General features: G+C 42.2%; 1 protein-coding gene across 3 annotated transcripts in view; it reads left to right on the top strand.

Moving 5' to 3' along the window:
- Positions 1-19446, top strand: part of ARID5B (AT-rich interaction domain 5B) — a gene marked incomplete at its 5' end in the record, with an annotated part of 121450 nt that overhangs the window by 34982 nt on the left and 67022 nt on the right. For all 3 annotated transcript variants that reach the window (XM_082308777.1, XM_082308776.1, XM_082308775.1), the window contains one exon: positions 14481-14711. In XM_082308777.1, coding sequence (XP_082164903.1) covers positions 14481-14711 — 231 coding nt within the window. The remainder of the gene's footprint in view (positions 1-14480; positions 14712-19446) is intronic.

The following is a 19446-nucleotide window of genomic DNA, read 5'->3' on the forward strand; positions in this document are numbered from 1 at the left end:
ACTTGCAGACATGCTGGAAATTTACATGCGCTTTTCTCCATTATAAAACACTGATCTGTTCAGATCATTAGCTCCCTCATGACTAGAGTTTGGCAGCAAGCCAAGGCAGGCTAAATCTGTAGCTGTAAATCGTGAGTTGAAATAGCAGAAAGTGGATTTGTAACTTAAAAAGTGTAAACAGTTTGGAAAATGAAGTAATTTTAGAGTATGATTGATTGCCTTAAGATTGCACTTTAAATTAGCCTAGGGTCTCCGATGCAGATATAGGCACTAACTGCTCATTATATATTTTCACTTTTCTTTGGAACAATAGCATTGTTGGTCGGCTTCTAAACAATGTATGCTTCTCCTAGAGTGACCTTTGAGGAAATGAATAGTTTTATTGTGTGTCCATTACTTTGCCTGAAACAACATTTTTGAGTTATTAATTTGCCGTGGTCTATAAATAAAGGAATCAAAATGCAAAGCAGCTGTATTATGCTGCATATAGTTCATCAAATTTGTGCTTAAACATCACCATTTGAGATTGATAATGCACTGCATAAATAATTTTTTCCCTCTGAAAAATAAGTAATGTTTTGCATAGCCTGTAGTTGCTGGAGATTGGTCCTTGAATCCCGTAGAAGCAAAAATTAAGACTATTTTTAGCACAAACAATTAGTGAATGTTCTGGGGGACCGGCACATTGTGTTCACTTTTTCAAGGACCCTTGTTCACTTAATTGTGTAGTTGAGAGTCAGAAATGCACTGACAGGGGTGTCTGGAATAAGAAGCATGGGACTTGTATGGGCAGTGTTGTTATTCTCTCACCTCCACGTGGGTCCTGTGTGTGTCGGTGCTCTCAGCACCTCTCTGGCATAGGAGTGGTTCGTGCAGCACCCTGCACCGCAGGGTCCTCCGTCCTGGCCAGTGCTGGGCTGTTACCGTGGAGGAGATGTCGCTGGCCTGCCCGTATGAACAGTGGGCGCACGCCAGCGTAGCCGTTCCCCTGGCAGAAATGAGAGTAAGGTAGTCCCGCTCCCTTGCGCGGTGAGATTAGGCTCTAGAGCCTGTGACCGGCGGTAGTCGATCCGGGTTTCTGAGAGGCAGGCATTGCTGGGGAGCGAGCGCCGGGCTGCAACCGCTTGGTCCTGGTGATCCCCGGCAGCCATGGCTGGAAAGAAGAAGCCAGGAGGCCTGGGAACGCGATGTGGTCGCAGGGAGTCTGTGGTATGGGGGGGTGCAAGCGGAAAGGGGAGGTGTCACCGAGAGGCACATTCAGGAGTGTGAAAAACGCGTACTAGATTTGGAGCCTTAAAAGTTCAGCTTGTTCTGCGCTGGTCAAGAGGAGGAGTAGTGAGCATACAGCATGCCATTGGTTCAAGGAAGCGTGTGCCATTTAATATCTGATGTCTTGCAAGTTCTGGCTGTTTATGAATGGTGCCTGAAACCGTTTGCTGCTCTTTCCCAAAGAGAGAGAAAATCCGTTGTTTATGTGTTCCTGCCTATGAGGAGCAAAGGTCTCTAGTGTGAAACACCACCTCAATGTAACTTTGTGGGTGTGGGCACGTAAATTACACATATTCACTAAGCATATATATTCTGTGCATTCAGGACTGCTGCCTGCTGCCCTCGCGCGTACTTTAACACCAGTGGCCATGCTAGGAATTAGGAATCTAAAACTATTTAACTGATATTAGCGGTGGTTACAAATCAAAATAAATAGCTGTGACTCCTCAAACAGAATATATAGCAAAAACTCTTACAATTTTGTATCAGAGTGTGTTTTTCATCTCTCTCCTTGTCCTAGATTTGGTATCTAGCATTCAGTAGATACAAGGCTCTGTTTTGTCATTCTTCTGGAAGCTCCTTTCCCAGAGAGTATTTTTTCCCAGTGTTTTCGCCCCTCCTTGATTTTTCTTCCTTTCTCCCTCCGTGTTTGAAATGAAGATTTTGCACTTGTGAAAGAGGTATGGCTGAGAGGTCTGAGCATAGGTCTGGGAGCCAGGACCTGCTGAGAGCAGAGCCCTGTGACTCAGGTGGCCTTAAGCAAGCCAGAACATCTCTGACGAGGTTATTTCATATGTAAAACAGGGGAAATAATACTTATCTATCTACCTGTCTCATAGAATGCCCTGCGGACTAATTAGCGTCCATTAAGTGCTTTGAAATAGACAGTGCTATCTATTATTAGAGCACGCTCCAGACTAGCAGTACTTTAGGATTGTTTTCTACTTGGGAGCCTTCCTCTCTGCTGGGTGTCGGACCGAAGCCCATCAGGAGTAGAGCACAAGCCGCCTGGTGTTTGCTGGAAGATTGGCAGCACTTTGCCGGGCCCTTCCTAGGCAGATTCATTGGAGACTGACGCTCTCGCTGAAAACTTGGAAGGAGAGTTTGCCTAAAGAAAAGAGTGGGAGGATACTTGCTGGTTCTGCTCAGCTCATAGGCATAACTTGTCCTGAAATCCTTTCTCACCCTGCCTCCACCTGAGGCCTTTTCAGATAATTCAGGTAGCACGGCTTTCCCCCTTCTCCACAAATTGTTTCCTGGTCCTGCAGAAGAGGAAGAGAAATCCTGTATTAGTTCTCAGGAGGAGTGTGGGGCCAGGCTGGTAGGTTCCCATCACAGGGAGCCCTTTTTTATTCAAAAGGCCATTCCTCTTGCTTGAAGAGCAAACGCTTGTATTCTTTCCTTTCTCCAGGTAACAGACTCCTCTGCAAAGTCCTTAGAAGGCAAAATCTAATTTTGGGGATAGGATAGTAAACTCTGCAGGTGTTTGTCTGCTGAAGTGTGGGAGTCTTTTCATCATTGTAACGAGGAGGGTTGTCATCTGACCAGCAGCTCCTTTTGTTCTCTGGCGCATCTTCTCTCACCATATACTTTTGTACCTCTCTTACAGATGCCATAATAATCTAGTTCAAAGGACCCAGCCCTGTTCTCACTGAAGCCCACAAACTTGGTCTTTCTACCAGTGATACTAGGACTCGGTCCAAATTGACTGGAGAGAAGCTTTATTTCTCTCCATTTGCTCCTCACACATCTCTCAGGCCATGAGTAATGTGCAACAAGACAGGAAAGCCTGTGTGAAATTTTCCAAGGGAATTTTCTATGTTTTAATAATGTTAATGAAACTGCTTAACACTTCATCAGACTTTTCAGCATATGTTGCTGGCATTTTGATGCCTCCCTGTTTGGGCACTCTGACTTTTCTTCAGTACCAGAAGACGCTTCCCTTAGAATTGGGACTGAGGGCTTGTATGAGCATTTGGTCCAATGATTGAACCTTAGCCCTACAGAAACCTTTTTGGCACAGGTATCGGTAGATACCATTTTGAGGAGGCTCTCCACACCTTCACTTGTGCCTGCAGGACGGGGAAGGGATCAGGAGCAACTGGCCCACAAGCTCTCACATGCCTGTGACTAACTCCTTTTCCACAGAAATGAGGCCATGCCACAGAAAGACCTAATGATACGACCTTGGTCACACAGGAAGGCTCTGGCATTGCTGAACTTCGGCACAATTGGTTTGTACGTCTTGTCCTGCATATGGCTCAGTTTTTCATCCTCGTATCCTAGACAAGGGAGTACACTAGCTCCCTTTTTCTTTACACCTTCTTCCTATTACTCCTCTTCAGCTTGAGTCTACTTTGTTGTGATGCATAATTGGATTAAATAAGCAACCACAGACTTATTCATATACCTGTAACAGCTGTTGAAGCTACATTTGGTTTGTTTTTCAGAGCAACAATTTGGGGGCTATTTGGTGCAACATGAGAAGTTCAGTTAGGAGGTGAGACTCCTCGAGTAGCCGGCGGAGCGTGGTGCAGGGGAATTGGGTCGGTGGCCTGGAGTTTGGCAACTCCCAGCTGGCCTTTCCTCACGGTAGTCCTCATGTTGAGTTTCACCTCGTCACTGGGAAGGAGGGGACCAGAGTAAGGTTGTATTGGGGCACAGGTATGTGCTACATTGCGATCAGATAAAGGACAGCAAATTTTCGGAAAAAAAAATATATGGCGCCAACATCTTTGTAATTGCAATTATTTTTTTTTTTAAAGAAATGGCATCATGCTAATTCTAATTCTGTGCCACTCCTGGATTTAAGCATTATTACACTGCAGATGATAACACAAGTTTATCTGTAAAATTCTTTAACTGTGGTTTTTGTTTCCCAGCTTGACTTCTTTTTCTCTTCTTGCCTTTGATTGGCTTCCAAAAAAGTTATTAACATGTTGCAAAACAAATACAAGGGGCTGCTGAAGCTTATTAAAAATGGTTTCTTTTGTTCATATCTGGCAGTTGACAAATTGTCTTGCGCTCTATCTTACCTGCTCCCGTGTGAAAGGTTACATGAGAAAATGGCTGCAAATAAATTGCCATTGAATGTTGTTGAAGACTAAGCATACAGCTTCTCTATTAAGGACCTCTTTTAAAGCTCTCTATTCAGGCTCCCCCCTGCACGTCTCTCTAACACTTGTCTGTTATATTATGTTTGGCACAGAAGGAAACATTAAATAGAAAAGAAACGTCTGACTGTGGTGTTTCTAGACCCTATTATCCCTCTGTCAAATGTCCACATGAGAAGGGTACAATTTTTGTCCATATTGATGATGATTTCTGAAGGTTTTACTAACCGTCTTCAGAGTGAATTGCTAGAAACAAATGAAATCGAAAAGCATATTTTTGCAGCTTTGGAAATCTTACTTAAATCAGTGTAATGAGACGCACTCAGTAAAATGTAATTATTCTCACTTCTCCATGTGTCAAAGAAATCAGCAGTATGGTTAAGGGAGCGGAGGGTTACAGTGAGCTTGCTATTTTTATACAGAGCCAGATACTGCTTGTGTGTAGTAAATTGTAAATAGTAGATAATGCAGTTTTTATGTGTACTAAATACCCTGCAAGAATTAACGGGGTTGTTACTTCATTAAGGGTTTCAAAGAGGGCATAAATGTCAAAAGCGGAGCTCGACTGTTTAAATCACTGGACCATTTCCACCCTCCACCCCTCGTGTCACAGCTCTGGGACCGGCAGCTTCTGCCGTTGCTATTTCGAGGAGGGCGCAGTTCCTCCGAATTTTCAGAATGATAGTGAAAGGGCCCCGTGTGAAACACCAAGATAAGGCTTTTGACTCATACTTTTGGGGGCAATGGAAAATGAAGGCGGTTGATTCTGCCGTGTGGAAGAGGTGGTGTAACAGTCCCTTGAAATAAGGCTGTGTATGCTTCTCTCTCATTTGTGTTTGAATGCTGTGCGGGGGTGAAAGAGAGAGGAGACGAGAGGAGACCCGGTTGCTCTGATATTAAGCCCAGTAACTCAGTTTAACTCTCAGTGGCTTTCCATTTTATTTTTTCAGTTTTTCATGCCTTAGAATTTTCCCAAGCAAGTATGGATTTGTCATGGACCTCTTCAGCACAGAGGGCAAATAACAGACCACGAGTTTAAAACTCATCGGACAGGAGAATATCTTCAGGAAAAAAAGATTCAGACTTGAGTACTAGATTGGGGAACCTGTTACATCCTTGAGCTCATTGTTCCAGTGATTAATTGTCATCGCTGTAAAAAAGTATGCCCCTCTCTTGCCAGTGGCTCTAGTTGCATGTTTCTCTGTGGGAGCAGACTTTTTCATTCTCCAATATTTTCTCTGTGCAGTGCTACACTTCAGAAGGAGACCAAGACACATAATCCTAGTAATAGTAATAACAATAAAGATGATGAGAAGATATTGTAGGAAAAGTTACTGGATGTGACCCCACCTCAGGAAGGCACTTTAGGGAATGTGTAACTTCAGCCACAGCAGCAGTGGAAGTACTTGTGTTTGTAGCATAACTCCCATGCTCAAGTATTTGCAGGATCAGGCTTTATGTGTATGTACTGAAGCGTAGTTCAGTGGTATGTTGGATGGTGTTCAGAGATTGCTGAAAACGGTGCATTAAATAGCACTTTGAATTGCAAAGTGCTGGTTCAGTTTTGTCTATGAGAATGATAACACTTATTATCTGATTGTTCCCTGTGCAAATCTCACCTCAGGAAAAATTAAATTATGTTTGAATTCAGCTAAAGCAAAGTATATCATTATTTCCTTTCGTTATTAAAAGGGATTTTTACTATTTGTTTGTTAAAACTGTAGCAGCTGCCATGTTAGAGCCTTAGATGATTTAAAAGCAAATACAGAGGCAGAGCCATTTACAGTACAATTGGCTTGTTTAATGTGATTTAATTCCTCTTCTTGGCTTCATCATATTACCAAATTATGTTTTCAGCCGCCCTTCCCTTTTTAATTCTTTCTTCATTTTGTTATCAGCAGAATTGAAGCTGCTTATCAGTAACCACGACAACCAGGATAAATACTTGTTTTAAAGCTGATGCACATTCAACCTGAATGGTCCACATGACCCAGAACATTCAAGAGGACAGGCAGCATGTGCTCCCTTCTACAATCAATCTCCCCCTTCCCCCTGTCTCCATCTGCTTTAGAAAGCTAATAGGGCAGCTTAAAAACCTTTTCTATCAGAGTAGTTTTCTGTAGCCATCCGTGGCTGTTTGGACATGGGCTGGCCCATGCCTGTGACCTGAGGAGTAAGGAGAGAAGGAAATTTTGGGAGGCAGGGAGATGATTTCACAGCCCAGCTCTGAATTTGGCTGCATCCCCAGCATCGGCTCACTTTTCTCGTGCTCCTCCAGCTATCATCATGGCAGTCACCTGCTGTTCGGCAGGAGGGCGAACCGCTGCTTTGCAAACCCTCCGTGGAGGGGGAAGATAATCCCAGCCGGGCAGCAGTTAAATAAAATGAAGGAGTGACTGGGATTGTGTGGGACAGGGAAAACGGCTGTCGTAGGAGAGAAGCCTCAACACAGAGCCCCCGCCTGGTCCATCTCCTGTCTCTGGTGGAGGCAGGCAGGCAGGCTGGCTGGGGTGGCCGGAGACGGCTGCTTCCCTTTTGAGGAAACTTAGGAGACTCTGACTTACCCAGAAATCCCCACCGACAAGGATTTCTGCCTGGGCTGTTTGCTCTCTCTCTTGCTCTCTTTAAGTTGCTTGATGCTGTAGAATAAATCCTTTAAGCTCTCTCTGTCTCAGTTTCTCTCTCTGTGTAATGGGGATAATAATTTTTACTCATCTCCATAAAGCAGTTTGAGGCCTGTGGATGGAAGGGTTATATAAAAGCTGGAAATGACGATTGTCAGTCACTCTTCTTTTGAGTCTAGAAACACCTCATAAACCCGCTTCCTAAGGCGCAGGAGGATTCTGGGAGCCCAGGGTAGGAGCTGCAGTTATGAGGAGCTGAATATTAGATTAGGGTATGAAAAAGGATGTTGAATACCTGGTTGGAAACTTTTTCAGTATTAAATTTCTTTCATCTTCTTCAAAAATTGGATTTATGCTTCAAATTCAGAGTGATGTAATGAGATAAATATTATGGAAGATTTGATTATATGGACCTACTGTCAGTCATCGATCAAAATACTCGGTTTTGTCCCCGTTAAGTAGGACTAGAACAACTTGGATCCAAATCACCAAGTGTAAAATGTTCTTCAACCATGTGCTTTCAGTACTCATTAGATGCTGCTGTCTTTTTTCTTTTTTTTTTTAATGACTGTATTGCTGTTGAGTTGAACAGTAGTTTCGATCTCCAGTAGATTTGTGAGTATTCTCTTTCTTTCAAATGTTAAACTGATCTTAGGAATTCTCTGAACGGCTGATGCTCTGCTGGCGTTGTGACAGAAAACGGAGGGCTGGGGAAGTGACACAAAATTGTGAGAGTTGTATCTGTCTCCTCCTTACAAGGGAAGAAATATCTGATACGTGCAGAAAGGCTGTGTATTTTATGCTGTATATTGGCAGAAATGGCTTTTGCCTTTTGATCAGTTTAAAAGCAAAATCAGGCAGGCAAACGTCCACGTAAGAATTACAGTCGACTTGTTAACGTCATCATTATCTGGTAAACATAAATGTAATCACTGTGTTCCGTATCCTGCAACACGTTGCCTGTGGTCTTGATTGCATTAGCATTCAAATAGAGGGGGGTTCTGAAAGCAAGGATGAGTAGCATGGGTCCTGCCAACAAAGTGGTATCCCTGTTGTGTCAATAACTCACCCAAATTTATTTAAACGCAAACCCAGAGATTTCCTGTCCCATCTCGTGAGGTTACGTCATTACCGTATTTGCATTTATCTGTGAGAGAAATATGATTCTTAGATTAATATTTTTAGGTCTTGTGATTAATTAGCCAGCCAGGACACACCAAGTGGTGTTACTAGAGTGAACAAAGACCATGGGAATCCAAAGGCAGGGTGGATTGGAAGAGCTGTGCTTGATAAGTCTTTCCTAATCACTGGAGAGAGAGAGTGAGTTGGTGTGCTAGAGCGTGCAGAAGTAGTTTCTTGATGATTGTGCAGCTACCTGAACTTCTCCGCTGTTGCTCCCAGCTCACAGCAGCCTGGTGCAAAGGGACGTGGATTCCTACTGGGGTTCTTAGCCTTGTGTCTGCGCAGGGGATTCAACGTGTGAAGAGGTCGAGTAAGGAGCCAGCCATAATTCTCCCATGAAGGTTATTTCATTGGGAGAGCCATCCTTTCTCTCATAGGAGCACCCAGAGATGTGGGTGATGATTGGCATTGCTTCTTGGCCAGCTGCAGCTATCTGGGCGATGATGTGGGGGTATTTGGCAGGTTATGACTGGATGCTGATATGGGAAGGTGTTTTCATTGCTAGATTCCTCTTAAAGGTTTTTGGGTCATACAGACCCAGTTTCTTCTTCCTCCTGGTTACTCTTTCATTGTTCTGCTGTTTCTGTTGCTCTTCGGCTTTTTGAAGGATTCAGGTTTTTTAGGTAATTGTGTAATAAGTTCGTTTCTGTCTGCTGCGAAGCTGTGCTATGTCCCCTTGGGATGTTATTAGAACAGGCAGCTTTGAGATGTGCAGAGCCTGTCTGACCTGCAGTCGTTGGTTTTGAAGGGTCAGCTACGCGCATCTTCGTCTCACCTACACGTCTGTTCTCATGCCCGTACTGCAGAAAGTCCTTGCCAAAGGAGTGGAACAGAGGAAGGAGAACTGGATCCTCTCTTAAGAGCTGGAAGAGCCAAAGTCCATTGTCACAGATGAGATCAACCTTTTTTATCTTGATGGCGAGTGTATCTGCCGGGAGGGGATTTTTTAGCATGCATTTGGACCATTGCTTCGGCATAGGGCAGACTGTGTTGTCACTTAGGTGGAATTCATTTCACTTTCTTAATTAGATCTGGAAGTTAAGCCTCTAGACTAAGCTAGTTGTCACTGATTAAGGAGTAGTAACTCCACAGAACAGCAGGTTAGAAGGAGATCTCTCTGACTACCAGGGATCTGCACAACTGTCATAGACTGAAACTGCATTATTAGATGAAACAAGTCCCATCATGTGTGCTCCAGTGGGTTGCTGAGGACCAGTCTTGGGAAGGCAGTGACACCTGAACGCTGCCCTGCAATAGTCAAGAGACATCCCGTCTTGGGAGTTACAGCCGTGTTCATTCAGCACGGCTAACCCTCACTGTTCCCAGTCCCTCCGGACGTCCAGATGCATCCTCCATTACCTCTGTATCTGATACATATTGATGATATGGTCAAAGCCACGCATACCAGCAGTGATTAATTATGATATGTGCGTCCTCTGGGAGACCCCCTTGGTGACTGAGGGTAATGAAAGAAAGCAGAGTAGTGAGGGCACCATGCGGGAGAGGAGCCTGATGGACAGGGCCCTGCAACTTCCTTCATTTTCACTCTATATTCCAAATAACTCCCTTGCTCAATTTGCTAGCCACACACCAAAGTATTGTCCCATTTTATCTGGTTCCCCTGATACTTACATTGCTTATCTTATGAAGATCTGTGTTAACATTTATCAAAACAAATGGCAAGCCTGGGACCTTTTAAGTAGTTTTTTTAGTTAATAAAACCAATCTTCTACTTCTGTTATGTTAAAAGTACATTATCTTTTTATTACAAACTCTCTACAGCTCTGTCTGTTTTCCTTCTTGGCAATTTCATGACTGCTCCAGTTGATTGCTGTGTGGAGAATTACAAAATCATTAAGGGTGGGGTTTTACCAGCTGACTTACAGTACAAGCCATTTCTCAAAATAACCACAACAGTGCAATACTGATGTGTAATTTACGTCACAGTATGTTTTTATGAAATAGTTTGTGGTTTATTCATTTAGATTTAGAACTGAATATCTCTTCTCTCGCTTTTTAATCAAGCTTTCTTCTTTCACCTTTTTTTTTTTTTTTTTTTTTTTTTTACTTTTTAATATTTTCCACTCCTAGGCTTGGCTTGCCTCCAATTTACCAGCTACAGTGAGGAGGAAAAAAATGGGTTTTTTTCTTTTTTTTCTTTCGCCTGCAGTTTAACTGCAAGTGTGGTTTCCTCTTTGATGTATACATTTGTGTTAACTGCCTCGGAAGAGATGGTAGATTTGTGGTAGAATATATTGTACAAAGGTAGAGCAGAGAATTGATAAAAGAGATGCAAAAGTTTGGAATTTCAAACCGTAGCAAGCGAGTGACGCTATTTAGCCTCCTGCTCTAGTACATTTCCTTTTTAAAAATGACTGTCTGTATAATGTCTTGTAATTAGAACAGGAAATCATTGAGTAACTGTAAGAAGAATAAGAGCACTTAAACTGAAAAGAAAATTACCTTCCGAGAAATTATATTCACAATTTTTTTTTTCCTTTAAGTTTTTTTTTTTTCTTCCCTTCCCATTACGGTGTCGGTAATGATAGTAACAGATGTATGTACCCTTATCTGTATCATTGTTCTGCTTATGTTTTCTGAGGAAAAAAATCATTTTCAGTAATACAAAAAATGAATGGACAGAAAATGGGAAATGCCTAATTACAAAAAATATTCTGTGTCACAACAGAGTAGCAATTAAATTGAAACTTCAATATAATTATCAATAACAGTCGAGCCTGGAAGGGTGCCAGGCGCGTAAAGTTGGTGCTCAGCCTTTATGTGGTTGCTAGGAGCACGGCGAAAAGTATAAAGCTTAGAGAAAGGAATGTCTAATGTAATAAAGTAACAGAAGGTAGCATAAATCATTGTGAGAGCAGTTCATATTGACATTATTTTACTTAAATTGGGTCGAAACTAGACATTTAGTCTTACAAGAGGCACAAATTCATATTTCTTCCGCAGAAATAACTCTGTGCTTTCTGGGAAGAAGTGGAGTGTGCTTTCCTAGCACCAGCCTCATACATATTTGGAATCTTTTAAGCAAAAATCTTTAAATGTTTGTTTCTGTTGGCATCCAAATGCATTTGCACTAATACGATTAAAAGAACTAAAGGGCAAAATACTTGGCAGCTTTTGCAGTTGAGGTAATTAGGTACAGGAAGGAACATGCATAGTTTTTCCATCAAGCTCTATAAAATCCTGGTGTGAAGGTCTTTTTAAAGAAAAAAATGCTTACTGATGTTGAGAGTAGATTATGGCGGTTAGCAATAACATTATAGGCTGATGTTTCCGAAACAAGCAAACAAAAAGCAAGTTACAGTTTTGTATTTCTCTGCTCTCTCTGTAAATAGTTCTGGCTCTAGATGGATTTGTTAGGAATTCGTGCTTTTAGCCGGCTTTATTTTTTTTTTCTTTTGGGGCTTTTAATTGTCTTGCGTTACATATTAAAAATGGTTGTGCTGATTTGAAAAGTCAGTTCTTGCATAGATTCATTGTGTTTGGCATTTCATGCATCTCTTACTTACAAAGACAACTTGAAGAACATGTAATCCAACATAAATGCCAGGCTGTGCCAAATCCCAGCTCTCTTTACCCCTCACAAAGGGAACTGTTGGATTACATCTACGCATATATAGGCAGCGCTCGGAAGGCAGGGGTGGAACCTTGCTTCCTAATTACAGTTTCTCTGTTTTCAGCCCTGAAATATACAAATAAATGAAAAATTGACATTGGAGGGGGTTATTAAAACACATAATTATGATATAAGCATGGGATTAGAGTAATTTCAGTTGAGCCTTACAAACAGCATACTGTAGGTATTATCTTTTACCATGTTCTCTCTGTTGAAGCTAAAATGAAATTCAGAAATACAGCATCTCGGTTTTCTAAGATCTCAGTTAAATGTTTTTAGAAATCACGTTGTTTTTCTTGATTTTAATGGAATGTGATCTGCGTTTTGATCTCTCCTCCTCCCAAGAGTAAACTCTTTCTAATCATATTTATAAAAAATATTCAGCAATATACACTAAGCCCACCATTAAATGGTGCATGTTAGATTTTGCTAGAAGAAAAATACTTCTTCTTTGGGCTTGCATTTTATTAGGGATTGGTCTACTTTGATTTCTCTTTTCTCATGTGGGCGTGGTTGAGAAAAAAGTCTTTGTTCCAGGAACACTCTGTTTGTCTTTCACTAAACAAATCTTCAGTTATTCAGCCTTTGTTCATTCTTAGATTTATCTATTGAACCTGGAGTGAATAAAGAAAGGAAACAAATGCATCATAAAGTACTCATTGGAGTTGCACAAGCATGTGTAAAAGTGATCCTGTAAAAATGACTTGATTTTAATTTATGCCAGGGGTTTGAGTTAAGTCGTCAGTTGTCAGGGTTAGAAAGTTTGTGTAATTCTGCGCTGGGACTTACAGCACATTTGTCTAGAAACTAATGGTTTACTACAAAGGCACATGGGACATACATTTATATACACCCTGTTTAAAAAGCTGACCACATCCTGGCATAAGAAAAGTGCTGTCAGATCAACAGATTCAGCTCACCACTATCTACACAAAGGTATAAAGTAGTAATAACTGTTAGGCAAGCGTATATGAAACTCTCGAAAGAGCTAAAGGATGGATCATGTGCTTGTTAATTCCTAGAACAGTTTTCCTGATCTGATTGTTAGAGTTTCCTAATAAAGAAGAGAGCGCCTTATTCCCAGGAGCAATTGGTTCAGTCGTGCAGTTGTGTAGGCTTATGGGATACTTACTTGTTGAAAACAAAGAAAAGCGTGACCACATTCTGATTGACCAAAAGAGGTTTTCAGGCCATAAATTTTATTTTCTTAGAAAAGTAATGTAAATGCTGTTTGCCAGAATGTATTACTCTTACTTTTTTTACACAAATTGTTTGATTTCCCCACCTATATCAGGGTAGTGGGGAAAGTTCTGAGTTTTTAAAAGTGATGGCTTTTAGGAGCTGTGCTTGTAGAAACAGTACTTCCCAAGTCCATCTGCTGTGTTGATTTTTTTTTGCAGCATTGCATTTGTTCTGCAGTGATGACATTCTAGGTGATATATTTGCTTCCAGAGACGACTTAAAATTTAGCCTTTTATGTGTCAACATTTCCATTGCCTCACGTGAATCAAGATGAGTTGTGCCATCGTATTTAGTTGGGGAGAACTGATCTGACATTTCTTTCAATATCTGAAGTGATTTTTACTTTAAGGGTAAGAAAGATGACTTCAGTATTGGTAATGGAATTAAATAGTAGACCTTTTGTCTCTAACAGAAGAAATAACTGAGTTATTCAGTAATCAGTACAGCAGAAAACGTAAACTGCCTGCTCTTGCTTTGTCTTCATTGGCATGCATAGAAAGCCATGTTCAGTTACCCCACCTGAGGACATAAATGAGCATAAATAGAAGTGCTGTTAAGTGCTGGCTGCATACCTGCAAATGAATAATTTCTCATGTTTGCATCTCTGGTTGGGTTTTTTTTCTGTTAGATTTCCTGCTGGTTATCGTATGATGAAACTTGATTGTGATATTTCAAAATCTGTCGCTTTTATGCCTAATATCAACTAAAATCTGGGGGGATGGAAAGGTCTGAGCTCTAAATTGCTTTGTATTTTGAGCCCACATCTCGACAGTACGAGCTGTTTGGAAATTCATTTGCTCGTTGTGCTCTGTAGGTGTTTTATTGAGTCCTGCTGCATTTGCAGTTAATGTGAGGGAAGTTATTTCCACCTGTTGGGGTAGCTTAGCATCAATGACTAGGTCAAATCAGCCCACCTCCCTGGCCCAGGGGCCCTTTGGTAGTTGCCAGTATCAGATACTTCAAAGGAGAATTAATAGCTGTATGCTCTGGGGCTTGTATATTATTATTTTTAAAAGATGTTAGCTGGTGTAAACATGAGTTCAGTAAGACTGTATAGGGAGCTGAGTAAAAATGACACATAACATTTCTATCAAAGCAGCCAAGTTGGCAAAGTATGGAGAGCACTGATTCAGGCCAACTTCTGCAGAGTGCTGTTTTCTTACTCATCCAGGTAGAGTTCTTGTGGGTAAGCATGGGAGAACTGAACAGAAAGCCAGAAAAGAAGCTTTTTCAATAAACTTTTTTAAAATGTCTATTTTTAACCTTTCTTTCGAAAACCGCTGTGCTATAAAAGATAGGTCTTGAGAAAAGACTGAACCAGTGGGCCGTGGGTTTTCTGAGATGCTTGAGTTACAGCCCTTGTTTTGTATTTTTCTGACACACTAAGAGTATTTTTGTTTTCTTTTCTTCTTCCAGGTGAGGATGATGAAGATTCAAACCTGCTAATTCTCAGCTACCCACAGTACTGTCGATATCGTTCCATGTTAAAGCGCATTCAGGACAAGCCTTCTTCAATATTAACAGACCAGTTTGTTTTAGCCCTGGGAGGCATTGCAGTAACAAGCAAGAACCCCCAAATCTTCTACTGTCGGGATACATTTGATCATCCTACTCTAATAGAAAATGAAAGTATATGTGATGAGTTTGGTAAGTCACATTACAGCTATTTTCTTTTTCTCACGAGTAAAGACTTTTTTCTTCTTTTTAAGTGTCTGCTGATTTCCAAGGGGAAGATGTGATTCCTTTGAAGTGAACCAATACTATTTGTTTTAAATGTTAAGTACCAAGCGTGCTCTTTCCTGTGTGAGACTGAAGGCTTCTGGCCACTAGTGATCTCGGTATTGCAACTTGAGTTTATCACGATCAAAGATAATGTTACACGAGTAGAGTGCGTAGCATAGTTACTCAGTATGAGTGAAAGGATCCCTTGTCTGGATTTGAAATTTATCTGCCTTAACCATTTGCCTATAGCCTATGTCTTTCCAGAAGGTTTACAAAGCATGTTGTTTTTTTTAAAAGTCATTGTTGGTGCAATATGCTAACAAATGCAAAATAGCAGAGGCTCCCTCTCTGTCCCATTGCTGTTGCAGAGCCCTCATCAACCGCGCGTATGCTCCCAGGGCCCTGAACAAATGTCAGCTATAGCTGGTGTGTTTCTGGCCTTCCTGGAATGGGGGCTTTGCCAGTGCTAGGGGCTTGATTTTACAAGTGCAGAGGCACTTCTGGGAGGTGACCTCTTAATTCAAAGGGTGTAGAGAATACTCTGCAGCTCCAGAGGAGTATGCAGCCCCTTACAGCTGGGAGAGAGGGCTGCAAGATTCGATTCCTGATAGCTGCCAAGTGATTTCACACCTTTTTTTTTTTTTTTTTTTTTTTTTTGTGTCAAATCAACCCAAGGGCAGCGGATGTGCTGCTGAGCGTGTGGCAGAATGTACGTTGTGTACACACCCAGGGTAACTCCAGTAATGGGTCCAGTGTAATTTCTTTGGCAGTGTACCTATGCTGAGAGAATTAAGTTTTATTACCCGAATCACCAGATGGATGAGCGCTGCGACTAATGCTAGCAAAGTCTGTTTGCATAGCGGTGGGTACACCTTTGCTGTGCGAGATCCCTACATCTCTGCAAGGAAGCGCTTAGAGAGAGACTTTCTGATTATGTATTTAATATATAATAATGGGAGTGAGAGGGAAGGGAGTCAACAATGCCTGTCATGGGAGAATCATTTCTCCCTTTTTCCTAACTCTAGCATGCTGGCTTTGAGCTTGGTGTCCAGTCCAGGCCTTGTTGTGTTGGCAGAGAAATGCCAACCCAGCTGGTGGCATTGGGGCATTTTGGGAGGTAGCGCAGGACTGCTCCTCTGCTGCTGCACCGATCAGCTCCTGACAGGCAGGAGAGATCCTTCCTCATGCGGTGTCGTCACTGCAGCTCATTACTGCTGTGAATAGTTTTAATTTTGTGATGTCAAGCTTTTACAGGATCGGGCCCAAACTGTCAAGTCCGCTCACACTCACACAAAACATTACAGGCTTTGAATGAACTATGAATAAAAGTGTTGGTTGCTCTTAGGGGGTGGAGGTGGTGAAAAAATGAATGAAATGCCCTGGAAGCTTGGTCCAATAACACAATAGTATCATGTTGATTTTTATTTACTCTGAGCTCCAGCTCAGAATATAAAGTTCAGTTTTAATTGACTATCCTTCTTGTATGGGAAAGGTTATTTTAGGCTTGAAGGCGTTTGATGAGCATACCATCTGCTTACTGTGGAGTATTTTATTCAGGGTCATTCCTTGATTACAGGTTTGTTGAAATAGTTGGATCCATAATGTAAGTGTATCATGGAATATTAGTAATAGATGAATCAAAGAGATGTGGAGTGATGCAGAAACTATGCTTAGTGAACCATAGCAAGTGCTTTGTTCAGTCTCTGAAAGCTAACTATGCCATTCTCTTGACCTTTGCGAGGCAATTATCTCATTATCAAACCAGAGCCACAGAAATCTTAGCCATATAAATTAATAATGTGTATTTAAAATATAGTTTGGCTTATGAAGCAGATTTTTTAAAATGCCTATAAAAACAAAAAAAAAATACTACTCTCTAAAAGTATTTCTTATGAAAATAAATAATGATGTGGTAAAATTTGCAAGCCTGCTCTGTTGGGAAGAAAAAAAATGGCCAATGTATGGTTCCGTTTCTGTGTTGCAAAATGTATGATGTCAATTATATTACCTTTGTTGAAGGCAACAGGCAAAGTGCTATTTTATCCTTTTCTTTGCTGGCAGGACAATAAAATGTACAACACTTCGTTATACAAACAGTTTACATTGGTATCATGTAGATTGATGTCACATGTGGAAAGTGATGACTGCTAAAGCTAAACAGAGGCAGGGTGGTACAGTAGATAAATGGATTACTCTAAGGCACTGGTATTTATCAGTCAAATCTGAGGGGAGACCAGATTACAGAAATGTGACTAAAATTCTTAAAAGGTGTCTATAAGAAGATCCAGGCACATTTAATTTGAAGGACTTGGCTATTTCTTACCTTGCAAATGAAAGAAGTGTGCGGAAGGAACGAGATAGGAACATGTATATTTCCGCATCACCTGAAATTCTCCAAACTCTAAAGTGAGTACAAAATTTGGGAAATACGGTCTACTGATGTCTTTATGTGAGAAGTGCTGGCTTCTGATACGGATGCCAGGTCTTCTTCAGAAACGTTGCTGTTGGGGAAGGTGTTACACGTTCTCTGAGCATTGGAGTACTGTGCGACAGATACAGCATGTCACAAGTGAGACACCAGAAACACCTTTACAAAGAGCCCCATTCACCATGGCGTGTAAGCTGCTGTCCTTGTTAGGCAGTTTTAACAGAGAAAAATGTTTCTTCCAGGAAGTATTCTCTCTACTTTTATTATACGTTTTTAACAAAAACATTTGTTCAGCTCTGGCTCCTTCTGATCCTCCCCATTTTCTTTGCCATTCTGGGGGGTTAACAAAAAATAAATAAAGCAGGAAATGAGGAAGAAAAATTAAGTTTTGTTGACAATAAATAATGGTTGTTTGGTGTGGGATTTTTTTCTTTTTTAAGTAGAAAAGATATGTAGATGCTGTCTGTCAGCTCCAGCAGATGTGGCTGATAGAGACGCTTTGATGCTTCAGGCAGTCCCATGTGGATGGCCTCTGTATTTCCATAGAGCTTCTGTAAGGGTTAGGCTGTGGTGAGCTTCCCCTCCGGCCTCAGCGTGGGCTACCGCAGCCAGTACCTGCTGCCGACACCGCGGCTACCTGTGTCTGCGTCCGTCCTCCCTGTGCGCTGCTGTACGGCACATGCCCAAGTGGTTTGGGCAGGAATGTTCAGGACTGATTTTCTCGCAAAGTTCTTTTCTGCTTCTCCTCTAACTTGGCTCAGTGTGCCACAACGTCCCACCGAGGAGGCCCTGGAGAAGCGGGCTGCCGAGGAATCGGCTCGGCAGCTGGAAGGCTCAAACATTTGCATCTGTTTCTTTGCAGCCTGCCAGGGAAGGACTTGCTCTCCATTTACAGAGGAAAGACTGCTGTGAGTGGAAAGCCTCCCGCTCCCATTCTTGTTGATATAACTACTGATTAGTTAATCTAACTGCCTTGGAGGGTTCCCCTCCAGAATGCAAACAGGCTTGAAAGCTTGCTTCTGTTCAGAAAGCAGAAGACGTAAGCTGTGCTTGGATGTCTTGATAGCCAAAGTTCATGGATATGACCGCAGTCAGACTGTACCTCTTCCTCTCCTGAAGTAAGAGTAATTGGAGGTCCTCACCAGCACGAAACAGTCCAGGTGGATAATGAAATGCTGGTGTTGCTGGCTAGGAACAAGAAATCTGAGATTTCGAACCTGCACAGGAGGCTAGAATGGAGTTGTCCGCGGTCGAACTGAAGCACAAAGGCTTGAGCCCTGCCTGGCGGTGCTGCCAGCCTGTGCAGGCTTGCAAGTGGCACTGAGCGAGGGCCACGGGGAGACCTCAGGCTGGCCCTGGGCAGCAGTGGCAGTGGAGTCCCTGCCGTGGCCCCGTGGGCTGTGTCTGCCTGCCCGAGGGAGGGGCCGGTTGGATGCAGCAAGGTGAGCAAATGGGATCTGTTCTCTTATGGCCTCGTTTTATTTCTCTGTGCAGACTAGAGTTCACCTACACATTCCTTTATCTAACTGCTCCTATAAATTGGCATGTGGGAAAAAACAAAACCCTATTTCCTCATTCCCCTGCTCCCTTAAAGTAAAAATAATATGTACCAGCTGAACAATTCATTTCTCTTCAACTCAAGATCATTGGTAAAGACATTTTTCAAAATCCTTTTCATTTATCAGCCTCTGGGGTTTCCATTATTGAATAACTTCTGTAAATGCATATAATTTACTGTCATTTGCTGTGTGGTCATATATGCTGCAAGAGAGAAGGAATGAAAAAATAGGGGTCCTAATAGTTTTCATTATAGACCAAAGAGATCTAGTTGGAGGCAAAGCTGCCTGTGCGGTGACCAGAAGATGGATTTGAGGGTCACTGGGCAGAAATCAGTGTGCAGTTGTTGCTAGAGCAGCACACGTCCTCTGCGTTTTCTTGTCCGAAGGAGGTGACTTGGCCTTCTACCAGACTTGTGCCTGCTCCGCCACATGGAGTGACTTCCAGGGCGCATGGATGAGCATGGATCCTTTCGTGACCCAGTCGTGGGCTGCACTGCAAATGCATGTGGGCCCCTACAGCAAGGTAGCATACAGATGTGTCTGTCAGCGTGACCTCTACCTTCTCCAGGCTTGGGGACTCGCAGGGCGGCGAGAACAGGCACACAGCTTCGAAGCAGGAGGGTCAGGTGCTTGGGTGATAGTGGATTTCTACAGCTCCATCGGCTTCGCCAGG

This window comes from Platalea leucorodia (assembly GCF_965183815.1).
Source record: "Platalea leucorodia genome assembly, chromosome: 4".
NCBI classification, from domain to species: Eukaryota; Metazoa; Chordata; class Aves; order Pelecaniformes; family Threskiornithidae; genus Platalea; species Platalea leucorodia.